The following is a 14,245-nucleotide window of genomic DNA, read 5'->3' on the forward strand; positions in this document are numbered from 1 at the left end:
TCTGGAGGGCTACTTAAGAGAGCCAGACTGGGGCAACATGAGAGAGAGGGAAGTGACGCAGAGTTGCCAGGGCCCAATTGGGCTGCTTTTGGAAGTTGGTTGCAGTTTTTTTGTTTTAATGCCAACAAGGTAGGGAGGAACCAGCTATTTTACTCGCCAGAACCTGCAGGGTGGAAGCGGATGAGAGATTTGGACTACTTTTGTGCACATCGAGAGCCCCAAAATGACTGCAGGAAGCCCATGGCTACTCAGTCACTGTAGACTTATTTACTCTTGGAAATAGGACGAAATACATGTGTCTTCTTTTTCAAAGTAAACAGGTGGGATTTTTGAAAAGTATCTGCAACCTTGGAGAGGGAGGTGGGGATTCATGCCTGGTGCTGTGTAGAACAGAGGCAAACCCTAGTTCCTTTGTTTTTCAAGTGGCTGATGACAGACACAGAATGGGAAAATAGCCTTAGTAGATCAGTTTCTAAAGGAGCGGCTGCTGACTTCTGAGGGATTTCTCCCTCCCCTTCCCCCCCCCAACTTCACTGTGGACTGCATTGGGTATGAAGTGGAAAAACTGCCAGCTCCTACATTTCAGGGAAAATTGTGGAGTGATGCCTTTAACACTGGGAAAAGGTTTGATAATGTTCTAGATAACATGTTGAATACAAACATATTGTTACTTTTGTATAGTTTTCAGTGTTTGGGGATATAATTACTTAGGGTGGATGATGTAACTTTCTGTGCACTGCATGCATCAAATAGCAATGAGAAGTGCAGAGTTGAAAGCAATACAGTCTGAATTAAACAAAAGCAACATATGGTACCTGAACCTAGTGATTTGAGCACTGCTTTTGCTTGGTTTGTAATTGCTAGGACCGTCCCTGCTACAAAAGCGTTAGCCATGCCAATTCAAAAAATATCTCTGCTTTTCTTTCCCTAGCATTTGCTATGGATGAAGGAGGAGCCAGCGAGTTGTTGGCATTCCTTAGCCATGCTACCCGTCTGGACTTGAAGGGGCAGGCCACAGAGTACATCCTGGCTTTGACTGGCAGTGCAGAAGGCCGGAGATTTCTTGGGAGCAGAGCCGATTTTCTTCAAGCCCTGGTGACCCTCACATCTGATCTGTCGCTAGCCATTGTAAAGGACAGTTACCATTCACTTATTAACCTGTCAGCTGACCCTGCTGTGCACCAGTCTCTAATAACAGGGACTCCTCTTCTGTCTGAGCTGCTGAAGAACTTGCTAGACCCAAACTACATGTTTGCTGATCCTATCTGTACATTGCTGTCTAACTTGTCTCGCGAGGAGGATACGTGTCGGCAAGTGCTCCAGGCCATACAGAAAGAGGGTATAGGACTGGCCAAGCTGGTGGAGATCTTCTGTACAGAGGGTTACAATCAGAATGCCTCATTGCATTATCTTGCTCCCTTCCTTTCTAACCTGACTCAGTTGCCTGAGACCCGGCAGTTCATCGTCGATAGAGACAGGTGGGTTTATTTCTGCACCTGCCCTGCACATGCATTTGTTTGATTTATAACCCGCCTTTCCCAAGGCGGCTCACAATTTAAACATACACAATAAAAAAAAATACGTATAAAAACAAATAAGCACCCAGCGCTTACACCATTACAATTGCAGTATGTGGGAATGCAGTTCAAGAGCATTAGCGCTGATTTATCTAGCCCAGTGTCTTGCAAACACTCTTAACTCCGGCACACTAAACGGAGCAAATGTTTTTTTGTGGCACATTTATAATTGAAATTATTAATTTGCAAAACCAACAACAAAATTAAATTTGAGAGTTATTTATTTAAAGTTCTTTAAGCTATGTATAGGTAATCGTAACAGGTAAAACTTAAATAGATGAAATAAAATTTCTAATCATTGTGATGGAGGAGCTTGTTTTTGAGTGCAAATTAACTCAAAACGCGGCTTGATAGTCAACAAGCAAACACGCATTTCATCATCCACCATCTGCAGTCATTCTCTTTTTTTTATTTAATTGCTGTCGGAGCTGAAAATCTAAATTTGCAAAGATAAGAAGATCCAAATGGTAACAAAGCCTTGATTTGCTTGTTGCTCAAGTTAGGATAACTACTGCATAAAAAATAAAATTACTTGCCGTTAGTTTTCAAGGACCAATCGCGTCAATGAATGATGCTTGTCTGGGCGGTTGTATCCTTACACAGACGCCCATAACACAGATGCCCATAACATTGACAGACTTTTGTGTACGCAGCATACATGTCATCTATTCTTGTGTATACTTGTGAAGGGAATTTTTAAAAATAAAGTCAAATTCTGGAATCTCTTTGGGATGCACAGTTTGAGAGACACTGACCTAGTCAAGGCCATGAGAAATGCGGTGAGAGTTCTGTTTCTAAGTGGGGGGGGGGGGGGGAAGCCAGTAGAAATATGTAAACGTTTCCCTTATCCCTTAGTGCAGGGGTGCCCACACTTTTTGGGCTTGCGAGCTACTTTTAAAATGACCAAGTCAAAATGATCTACCAACAATAAAATTTAAAAAAAACACAACGCACACTGTACGCATAGAAAATGTTAATTATCATTCCTATTCCAGGGTTTTTCAAAGAGGTCAAGCAGATGACTCTATGCACTATCACCTCAGTAACAACCATACAAAAATAGACAAATATACCCCCCTCCCTTTTTACTAAACCACGATAGCAGTTTTTAGCGCAGGGAGCTGCGCTGAATGCCCAGCGCTGCTCTCGACGCTCATAGGCTCCCTGCGCTAAAAAACTCTATTGCGGTTTAGTAAAAGGGGACCTTAGTGTAAAATATAGACAGCAGATATAAATTCAGACACATTTCGATCACTAAATTTAAAATAAAATCATTTTTCCTACCTTGTCTGGTGATTTCATGAGTCTCTGGTTGCACTTTCTTCTTCTGACTGTGCATCCAGTCTTTCTTCCCTTCTTTCAGCCTGTATGCTTCCTCTCCTCCACACCTCATTCCCTCCCCCAACTTTTCCTTCCTCTCCCCTGCCCTTTCTTTCTCTCTGCCTCCCTTTCCTTTTTTTCTGTTTCTCTTCTTTCCTTCTGTCTCCCTGCCTGCCCTTTTTCTTTCTTTCTTTCTTTCTCCCTGCCCTCCCCCAAGACACTGCCACTGCCATCGGGGACCAGGACCCAAACCGCCACCAATAACAGGCCCGAAAGCCGACGCCAATAACATGCCCAAAAGCCGACGCCGCCCCAACCTCTCCCTGCTTCGGCCGACCAGCATCGCGAGGAACTGTTGGGGGAAATGCTGCCGGGTCCTGCCTTCGCGGAAACAGAAAGTAGGCAGGACCCGGCAGCAAGAAGAGGAAATGCTTCACTAATATGTCTCCCGCCTTAGCCCGTAGCGAACGCTTGCTTCAGGGCTCTCAACATGTGCGTGCAGGCTTCCCTTCTCCCCCCCTCCCCCTCCCCGGGCATAACTTACGGTTTCGGAGGGAAGAGAAGAGAAGCCTGCACGCACACGTTAGAGCCCGGAGCATAAGTTCGCTAGGGGCTGAAATCTCCAAGCCGTTTTTTTTGGGGTTTTTTTTAATGTTCAGCAGCGGCAGATGACAGCTGGGCGGACCGCCCAGCTAAAAGGCCCTAGGGAGAACACTGAAAGCTGATCGGCCCGTAGATCAGGACGGCAACACGAGTGCGATCGACTCGAGTTGCCTTCCTGAGCTACTGGTCGATCGCGATCGACGCGTTGGGCACCCCTGCCTTAGTGTGTGTGTTTTTTTTTTTATAATTCTTTATTCATTTTTAAACTTTCAACAAGTGTACAATATAAGTAATACATAGATTTACTAACATCACTTGATAAATCTATCAAGATCATAACAAAGGTATATATATCTAAACCCTTCTTCCCCCCTCCCTTTCCATACAATTATTTAATTGAATCAATCTTTGTCATATTTCTTTTTTTACATTTTTATTTTTTTTTTTCATTTATATAAACCCTCCCCTTTCCCTTCCAATCATAAATAATGTTAATAAAATGGTGTTTATTCATTACAAAACAATGTCAATGGCCCCCATATTTCATTAAACCTTTTATAATTTTCATTTTGTATTGCTATTGAACGTTCCATTCTATATATGTGACATAGTGAATTCCACCAGAAATTAAAATTAAGTCTTGTGTGATCTTTCCAATTTGTTTTGAGAACATAAGAACATAAGCAGTGCCTCCGCCGGGTCAGACCATAGGTCCATCCTGCCCGGCAGTCCGCTCCCACGGCGGCCCAAACAGGTCACGACCTGTCTGAATCACCAGAAGGGACTCCCTTGCCACCTTGGTTTCTCATTGAAGTCCTATCTTCCCATCGAAGTCCTAACCCTCCGGTCTTGCACTTGCACAACCTGATTGGGTTTCTATACTTATTACCTGGTTAGCTTTCTATACTTGTGTTACATCCCAGCTCCTCCCTCAGTATCCCACGATCCCTTTATCCCTCAGGAATCCGTCCAATCCCTGTTTGAATCCCTGTACCGTACTCTGCCTGATCACTTCCTCCGGTAGCGCATTCCAAGTGTCCACGACCCTTTGGGTGAAAAAAAACTTCCTTGCATTTGTTTTGAACCTATCTCCCTTCAGTTTCTCCGAATGCCCCCTCGTACTTGTTGTCCCCTTCAGTCTGAAGAATCTGTCCCTATCCACCCTCTCTATGCCCCTCATGATCTTGAAGGTCTCTATCATATCTCCCCTGAGCCTCCTTTTTTCCAGAGAGAAGAGCCCCAGCCTATCCAACCTCTCGGCGTATGGGCAGTGTTCCAGCCCTTTTACCAGTTTCGTTGCTCTCCTTTGGACTCTCTCAAGTACCGCCATGTCCTTCTTGAGGTGCGGCGACCAATACTGAACGCAGTATTCCAGATGTGGACGCACCATCGCTCGATACAATGGCATGATGACTTCCCGCGTCCTGGTTGTTATGCCCCTCTTTATGATGCCCAGCATCCTGTTGGCTTTTTTCGAGGCTGCTGCGCATTGTGCAGATGGCTTCAGTGATGCATCCACCAGCACACCCAAGTCTCTCTCAAGTCTGCTGTCTCCCAACAATGCCCCCCCCCCCCAATTTGTAGTTGAACAACGGGTTCTTTTTCCCTATATGCATGACCTTGCATTTTTCCACGTTAAAGCGCATTTGCCATTTGTTTGCCCAGTCTTCCAGCTTGTCCAGGTCCCTTTGCAGGTCCTCACACTCCTCCCTGGACCTAACTCTGCCGCACAGTTTGGTATCGTCTGCAAATTTTATAACCTCGCACTTTGCCTCCTTTTCCAGGTCATTGATAAATATGTTGAAGAGTAACGGCCCCAGCACCGATCCCTGTGGCACACCGCTTGTGACTCCCCGCCAGTCAGAATATTGGCCTTTCACTCTGACCCTCTGCAGTCTACCCGACAACCAGTGCTTGATCCATCTGTGCACATCCCCTCCCACCCCGTGGTTCCACAGCTTCCTAAGCAGCCTTTCATGTGGCACCTTGTCGAAAGCCTTTTGAAAATCGAGGTAAATGATGTCTATGGGTTCCCCATTGTCCACCCGACTGCTTATTCCCTCAAAGAAGTACAGAAGGTTCGTTAGGCACGACCTTCCCTTACAGAATCTGTGCTGGCTTGTTCTCAGTAGGCCATTCCTCTCGATGTGCTCGCAAATGCCGTTCTTGATCATAGCTTCCACCATCTTCCCTATAATTGAAGTCAGGCTCACCGGCCTGTAGTTCCCGGGGTCACCCCTCAATCCCTTTTTGAAGATAGGTGTGACATTCGCCAATTTCCAGTCCTCTGGTACCTCACCAGTATTCAAGGATAGGTTGCAAACATGCTGGATTGTGCCCGCTATTTCTTGTCTTAGTTCCTTCAGAACCCTTGGGTGGATCCTGTCCGGGCCCGGTGATTTACCGCATTTTAACCTATCTATCTGTTTGAGGACATCCTCCTTACTTACCTCTATGTGCTCCAATTTTTCGGCCTGTTCCCCACTCATGAGCTCCTCTGAGTCCGGTATATTAGATGTGTCTTCGCTCGTGAAAACCGACAAGAAGAACGTGTTCAACCTCTCAGCTACCTCTTTATCCTCCTTAATAACTCCCTTCCTATCCCCATCGTCCAACGGCCCCACCTCCTCTCTCGCTGGTCGCTTCCCCTTTACGTAACTGAAGAATGCCTTGAAGTTTTTCGCCTCCCTGGCCAGCCCCTCTTCGTATTCCCCTTTCGCTTTTCTAACCTCTCGGTGGCATTCCTTTTGGCATTTCCTGTGCGCCTGGTGATTTTCCTCCGTTGGGTCCTTTTTCCATCTCCGGAAGGATACTTTTTTGTCATTTATTGCCCTCTTTACTTCAGTTGACATCCAAACCGGGTCCTTTGATCGCTTGTTCTTACAGCCTTTCCTGAAACTGGGGACGTACATTCTTTGTGCTTCCTGCAGGGTGTCCCTGAATAGGGTCCAGGCGCTTCCCACAGTCTCCATCCTAAAGATGTTTCTGAGCTTCCTCCCCACCATTTCCCTCTAGCAACATAGTTCCCTTTCTTGAAGTTGAGCGCAGTTGTTGCGGTCCTCCTTACTATGGGTGTCCCCCTTTCTAATGTGAATCTGATCGCGTTGTGATCACTGTTGCCTAGTGGTCCTCCCACTTCTACCCCTCTTGCAGGCCCCCCTAATCCGTTTAGGATGAGGTCAAGAGTAGCACCCCTTCGCGTCGGTTCTTTGACTAGTTGCTCCATGAAGCAGTCCCTCACAGCTTCTACAAATCCTGTTTCCCTAGTGTAGTTGGAGTGACCCGTACTCCAGTCTATTCCCGGGTAGTTGAAGTCCTGCATTCCTGTCTCAATTCCGCTTCCAAGTCGTGTCCGACTCCTTCTGGCGTACCAGTTGGGCGATAGTACAGCCCCAGTTTTATGCCTGCACCCTTGTTTCCCGGCAATTTGACCCATAGCGATTCCAGCCCCTCTGCCTTCGTTGGCATATCCATCCCGACCGAGTGGATAGAGTCCTTTATATATAGTGCTATGCCTCCCCCCTTCTTGTGGGTCCTGTCCCTCCTGTAGAGCTTGTACCCCGGCAGCGCCACATCCCATTGATTTTCCTCTGTCCACCAGGTTTCTGCAATTCCAATTATATCTAGGTCCTCCCCCTTGGCCACGACTTCTAGTTCACCCATCTTGGCCATGAGGCTTCTTGCATTTACGTATAAGCACCGCAGGTCCCGTAGGTCCCGTCGTTTTTCCTCCACCTCTGCATTTACCTGGGCCGCCTGCCCTTGGATTTCGGGCAGTTCTCCCGTTCCCTGTGCTTCTGCTTTGCCCTCAGCCTTTACCCTCTTAGCTTTCAGCTTCCCCACATTCCCGCCACCCCACTTCCCCGCTTTTCCTCTGGGTTTTCTAGCCCTACCGGCCCCCTCCTGGGCTATCATCCCTTGAGCCTCTGTTTGATCCCCCTCGCCTTGTGGTACCTCTATATTGCCCTCAGCTTTCGCCCTCGTGCCACCCAGTCCCCCTGTGTCTCCATGCCCCTTAGTCTTCTCCCAGCAAGCTCCCTTGAGTGTTTCCCTAAACTCTTGTCTCGCTATGTAACGGAATTTATAGCTCAGGTGAATTATAAGAAGCAGAAAATGAAGCCCATTTATCAATTGAATAGGCTAATTGGTGAGCATGTTTCATATTTACCATAAGAATAGCCTTACTGAGTCAGACCAATGGTCTATCAAGCCCAGTAGCCCGTTCTCACGGTACCTGGCCAAAACCCAAGGAGTAGCAATATTCTATGCTACCGATATAGGGCAAGCAATGGCTTCCCCTTGTCTTTCTCAATAACAGACTATGGACTTTTCTTCCAGGAACTTGTCCAAACCTTTCTTAAAACCAGCTACGCTATCCGCTCTTACCACATCCTCTGGCAACATGTTCCAGAGCTTAACTATTCTCTTAGTTAAAAAATATTTCCTCCTATTGGTTTTAAAAGTATTTCCCTGTAACTTTGAGTGTCCCCTAGTCTTTGTAATTTTTCGCTCTGTCAAAAAATCCATAAACTTGTACCCTTTCTACTCCACTCAAGATTTTGTAGATTTCAATGATATCTCCCCACAGCCATCTCTTTTCCAAGTTTTCATCAAGGCCACGTCTTCCACCGTGTGAGTGAATTGGGGTTTCTGTTCCGGTTCCATTATGACCCTCAAGTAAGCATCCCATATTGTACACTTACTGATCCAATGAAGTGTGTCCCGTTGTCTCCTGACCTACAAAAGCACCATCGAGTGTGACACGGTTCATTTTAAAGAGTGACGTGTCCCAGGGCAGGGATAATTCTGAATATTATGCCGATGAATGATGCAGGGAAGAGACGGTTGAATCGTGAAGCAAATGAAACGGGGAAGAGATAATTAAGAGTGATTCCATTGCAGACAATGCAGATGATGACTTAAGATGCATCCTTATCATGGCTCATTCCTAGGTGTGTGATCCAACGGCTCCTGCCCTTCATTCAGTACAAGGGATCCACTGTCCGCAGAGGGGGCATCATTGCAATCCTGAGAAACTGCTGCTTTGAATCAAGTAAGACTTTTGCTTATTGGTTTTGATTGGAGTATAGCTATAGGGGTCTAGTTCCACTGTAAGGCCTGAGAACCAGTTCTGGCTCCCACTGACTCTTTTACCACTACACACATATTTCTTGCTTCGTCTGGAGGCTGCAAAGAGAAAGGGGTTGGGACTTGTATACCGTCCTTTTGTAATTTTACCACCACACTCAAAGCGGTTTACATACAGGTACTTGAAGCATTTTCCCTATCTGTCCTGGTGGGTTCACAATCTATCTTATGTACCTTGGGCAGTGGAGGATTAAGTGATTTGCCCAGGCACAACTTCAGGGTGCTGAGGCTGTAGCTTTAACCACTGCACCACTCAAGAAATCAAAATGTAACAGAAGTGATCCAAGTATAGGACAATTCAGCCATTGTGACATCACTGATGAGGTTGGCTCTTATTGGTGGAATGAGGCATTATGACATCAGGGAAAGGGGTTGGGACTTGTATACCGCCTTTTTGTAGATGATAATAATAATAATAATAACTTTATTCTTCTATACTGCCACAATCTTGCGACTTCTAGGCGGTTTACAATCAAGAGTACTGGACATTCAGTGAAATACAATAAGTAGATATTCAGAGGAAATACAGAGATCAGAGACCTCAGGAGGCAATAGATTAGAAATACAATTTGCTGAGCGAAAATGTAATATGTACATTTTAGTAGGTAATGTCCGACAGGACCTGTTGGGGATAAATAGCAACGTAAAGTTACGATAAGATGAAGATAACAGATTATATTTATAACAGTGCTGTAAGTTCAGGTGGAATAGGGAGGGGGGAGGGAGAGGGAGAGCGGGTCAATTGTTTAGGTATTTCTGGAACAGGTATGTTTTTAGGTGTTTCCTGAATTCCCCGTATGTAGTGGGCGAAAGCAGTTGGTCTAGGTCTTTGCCCCATAGGACTGCTTGGTGAGAGAGAAGGTGTTCGTGGTGTGTTTTCATTTTGCAGCCTCTAACTGGAGGGGAAATGAGTTTTGGGTGTGTGTTTCTCTTGTACACTCAAAGCGGTTTACATACAGGTACTTCAAGCATTTCCCCTGTCTGTCACTTTGAGCTCACAATCTATCTAATGTACCTGGGGCAATGGGGGATTAAGAGATTTGCCCAGGGTCACAGGGAGCAGTTTGGGGTTTGAGCTCACAACCTTAGGATGCTGAGGCTGTAGCTCTAACCACTGCACCACACTGCAACTCCCTGTGTTTGTTTGGGGTTTTTTTTTTTTTCAGGAGCTTTGCGAGTCTGAGTCGTGGAGTGCTGGAACTACTCCACTATTCTTAGATAGTAGAAATAGTGGGGTAGCTGGATCCCGCATGGTGCCATAAGAAAAGAGATTTGTGGATGCAGCACCTGCAGGAAGCTTCCAGAGAAGATGAGGGTAGGACTGATAGATTGGGAGGAGAGTCAGGTGGAGGTTGACACTGACTAGGATGGATCTGAGGCTGAGTGAAGAAAGTGGGTGGCAAGCATTGGTGGGGGAGAGAAAGTGCTGCAGGTGATGAACTGGAGGGAAGCGGGGAGATGGACTGAAAGTGAGTAAGAGCTGACTTCATTTTGGTTATGTGACTTTCAGGTCAGCTGGTCTCTCTGGCGAAGGCCCTCACTCTGGTCCTTGAGTTTTGTCATTATCCTGTTATCCTTTCCTCCCCCCCCCCCAGAAGCCCTGCTTTAAGAGGAAGGGCCGTGGATTTGATAGACTGCCTTTTTGTGGTTAGTCAAAGCGCTTTACATAATATATCCAGGTACTTGTCCATAGTGGGTTCTCAATCTAAGTCATGTATCTGGGCCAGTGCCTTGCCCAATTTTCCACAGTGGGAATCGAACCCAGTTCGTTCCCCAGGTTCTCAGGCCACTGCCCTAACTATTAAGCTACTCTTCCACTAAAAAATTGCAAAGGTCACAGGCCTAGGTTCCTGGGAGATGGTGGGATGGAATGGGGTTGAGGGAGGCAGTTATTATGGATTTAGCTTGTGTTTTTTTCAGTCATTACATTCAAGTACACTGGGGGGGGGGGCTGGATACTAAGCACTGGGCACCCAGATGCCCTTATAGAATAGAGTATAGGTTGGCAGCTATGCTGTAATGTTTTGGCACAAGTATTTATGTCTGGTGCATGGGAGGTGTAAATGTTGCTCTTAAGCATACAACTTTAGTGTTTGATAAGTTGTATGTGCACGCATGGGTGTTTGCCTATGTGCACCCCTCCCTTTCAGTTATACACTGTGACACTTAGATGCTACCTTATAGAATACCAAATAAATGCAGGTGGGTATGTAACTGCTAGTTTAGCTGCCATGTGACCCATAACTGAACATAAGAATTGCCATCTCTGGATCAGACCCTGGGTCCATCGAGTCTGGTGATCCGCACACGCGGAGGCCCCACCAGGTGTACCCTGGCATAGTTTTAGTCCCAATATCACTGTATGCTTCTCAAGGGAGATGTGCATCTAATTTACCCTTACCCGTATCACTCTATGCCACTCTTAAGGAGATGTGCATCTAATTTACCCTTACCCGTATCACTCTATGCCACTCTTAAGGAGATGTGCATCTAATTTACCCTTACCCGTATCACTCTATGCCACTCTTAAGGAGATGTGCATCTAATTTACCCTTACCCGTATCACTCTATGCCACTCTTAAGGAGATGTGCATCTAATTTACCTTTAAATCCTAGAACGGTGGATTCTGCAATTACTTCCTCTGGGAGAGCATTCCAGGTGTCTACCACTCGCTGCGTGAAACAGAACTTCTTGATATTCGTCCTGGACCTTTCCCCCCTCAGCTTCAGTCTATGTTCTCTTGTCCGTGGACAATGGACATTGTAAATAACTGCTTTCCCTGCTCCATTTTGTCAAATCCTTTCAGTATTTTGAAAGTCTCGATCAGATCCCCTCGTAGTCTCCTTCTCAAGGGAGAACAACCCCAGTCTCCTAAGTTCCTCATAGTGAGGTTCTTCATACCTTTCACTAGCTTCGTTGCTCGTCTCTGTGCCCTCTCTAACAATTTTATATCCTTCTCACACCAGACTATAGAAAAAGGGGACAGGTATTTCTTCAGAGGATTTATAATCTCAGTTTGTACCTGAGATAATGGAGGGTTACGTGACTGAGTGGAGTAGAAAGGGTAGATGTGAAGCACTTGTTCACTCTTTCCAAAAATATTAGGACTAGGGTGCATGTGATGAAGCTACTAAGTGGTAGATAACAAAGCAGAAAAAAATAATTAAACTCTGGCATTTGTTGCTGGAGAATGTGGTAAAAGCAGTTAGCTTAGCAGGGTTTAAAAAAGGCTTGGATAATTTTCTAAAAGAGAAGTCCATAGGCCATTATTGAGATGGCTTGGGGAAATCCACTGCTTTATTCCTAGGATAAGCGGCATAGAATCTAGCTTATCCTTGGGATCTAGCTAGGTAGTTGGACCCTGGGTTGGCCACTGTTGGAAACAGGATACTGAGTTTGATGGACTTTCTTCTAACCCAGTATTGTAACTCTTATGTTCTTATGTACTAGACCCCCCCCCCTGGTTCTCAGCATACTCATATAACCATTATCTACTGCAGAATTTCAGTATGAGTGACTTTCTCTGGCATTTGCTCAGTATCTGTATACATCCCCCTCAGTTAGGGTTTATCCCAGGACAAGCAGGCATGATATTCTCACATGTGGGTGACGTCATCTACGGAGCCCCGATGCGGACAGCTTTTTCAAGCAAACTTGATTGAAGATTTAAAGTTTGCTCTACTGCTCCACGCATGCGTGCCTTCCTGCTCCACTAGAGGGCGCATCTCCCCCTCGTGGTCTCCAGTTCAAATTTTTCCGCTGAGCCTAGAAGACGTGTATTTTTAGGCTCTGCCCCAACTGCCTTCTAGCACCGTGATTTTTTTCTTGTTTTATTGAATTAGTTGCTGTGCGCGTTTTTCTCTTGATTTTTTTATCTGTTCCTGCTTCATTTTGACCGACCCGGAAGCTTCCGGGTCGCCTCGGCCACGTGGCTACTTGGGCCTCGTCCAGTTTCGTTTTTCTATGTCCCGGCCTTTGACCGGCTTTAAAAAGTGCACCCGGTGCGAGCGGCTTCTTTCCATCACAGACCCGCATCGCCGGTGCATCCTCTGCCTGGGGGCCGCTCATCCAACTGACTCCTGCCCCCAGTGTGCTACTTTTCAGAACCGGGCCCTTCGTCGAAGAAAAGCCCGCTGGCGGACCTTTTCACCGCCGACCAACCCTCTACCTCGGCCTCGAGGTCGGCCCCAGCCTCGACCCCGGCCTTGACCTCGGCCCCGAATACCTCAGCACCACCTCGAGACCCGACCCCGAAGACCTTGGGACAGCAAAAAGCCTCGGCCCCGGGTAAGTCTCCTCTTCCTTCTTCAGGTTCCGCACCAGCGAAGAAGCCAGCCTCGGGGACACCGGCGACGCATGGTGGAACCCCCATGCTTTCAGCCCCGGCGAAGCCTCCCAAGCCTTCGGACCGTGCCTCCACCACACAGGAATACTCTGACACGAGGTCGCCCCGGTGGAGTGCACCGAGGCATCGGACATGCCCTCGATGCTGTCCGTGCCCGTCTTCCAGGACCTACTCCGGGCGATGATCTCGTCGGAGCTGTCCGCCGCACTTGCCCATCTACAACCGGCCCAGACCTCGACCTCGCGTGCGCCGGACCAGCCTGAGCCTCACGTGGAGCCCCCTCGGGGCAAAGTACGCCAGCTTCGCCGCATTTCATCCTCCTCGGATTCCTCCCCGAGGCGCCCAAGACGCTATCCCTCCTTGGACCGCCGCGGAGCAAAGCGTTGCGCTAAAACGACCGAGACCTCAAACCGCCGTACCTCTAAGAAGGCCCGGAGTTCTCCCACACTACGAGGCCGTTCACCGACGCCCCGTACAGGACCCCTGAAGGTGACGGAGTTATCATTCTCCAACCCTCGCATCCTCCTAACTCCCCCTCGGACCGGGGCTCCGAGCCGAGGCCCCAGGCTTTCGCCGAGGGAGTCCGGGTCGAGGTCACCGATTCGACATCAATCGGTACCCCGTACCCCGGCATCGTCTCAGAGGGGCTCCTCGAGACGATGTAGGTCCTCGACCCCGGAACACTGCCACAGTGTTTCCCCGGTCTCGGAGCGCGGGTCAGAGCATGAACCTCGATACTCGAGGGAAGCCTCCCCGTCCTTCTCCGTCCGACGGAGGTCTCGTTCACCGTCCCCACACGGGGCCCCGGGAACGTCTCGCCCCTCCTTCACTCGCTTCGTCCAGGACATGGGCCACGCTCTGGACTTAGACCTCCAGTCCGACTCAAGATACTCTAAAGAGTACCTGGCGGAACTTGACTTACCGTCACCGCCCAGAGAGTCCCTTCGCTTACCGCCCAATCCGGTACTCCAACAGGCTTTCTTCAGGAATCTGGAGACCCCCTACATGGTAACAGCTGTCCCCTCCAAAATGGAGTCCAAGTACCGTACAGTACCATACCCAGGTTTCGAGCAACCACAGCTCTCCCACCAGTCGCTGTTTGGTAGAATCTTCCCTGAAAAAGGACCACCCCTATCGGGTCTCAGCGGCGGTCCCCCCAGGTCGAGAGGGTCGGACTCTGGACAAGTTCGGCAGAAGACTGTACCAGAACGCTATGATGGCCTCTAGGGTACAAAGTTACACTTTCACCTT

At 47.7% G+C, this 14,245-nt stretch overlaps 1 protein-coding gene across 2 annotated transcripts in view; it reads left to right on the forward strand.

Moving 5' to 3' along the window:
* The window catches only part of HGH1 (HGH1 homolog), a 174,170-nt gene that overhangs the window by 143,787 nt on the left and 16,138 nt on the right, over positions 1 to 14,245 (forward strand). For both annotated transcript variants that reach the window (XM_033929334.1, XM_033929332.1), the window contains one exon: positions 8,453 to 8,553. In XM_033929334.1, the coding sequence (XP_033785225.1) occupies positions 8,453 to 8,553 (101 nt within the window). The remainder of the gene's footprint in view (positions 1 to 8,452; positions 8,554 to 14,245) is intronic.

Source organism: Geotrypetes seraphini, chromosome 2 (assembly GCF_902459505.1).
Source record: "Geotrypetes seraphini chromosome 2, aGeoSer1.1, whole genome shotgun sequence".
Classification (NCBI taxonomy): Eukaryota; Metazoa; Chordata; class Amphibia; order Gymnophiona; family Dermophiidae; genus Geotrypetes; species Geotrypetes seraphini.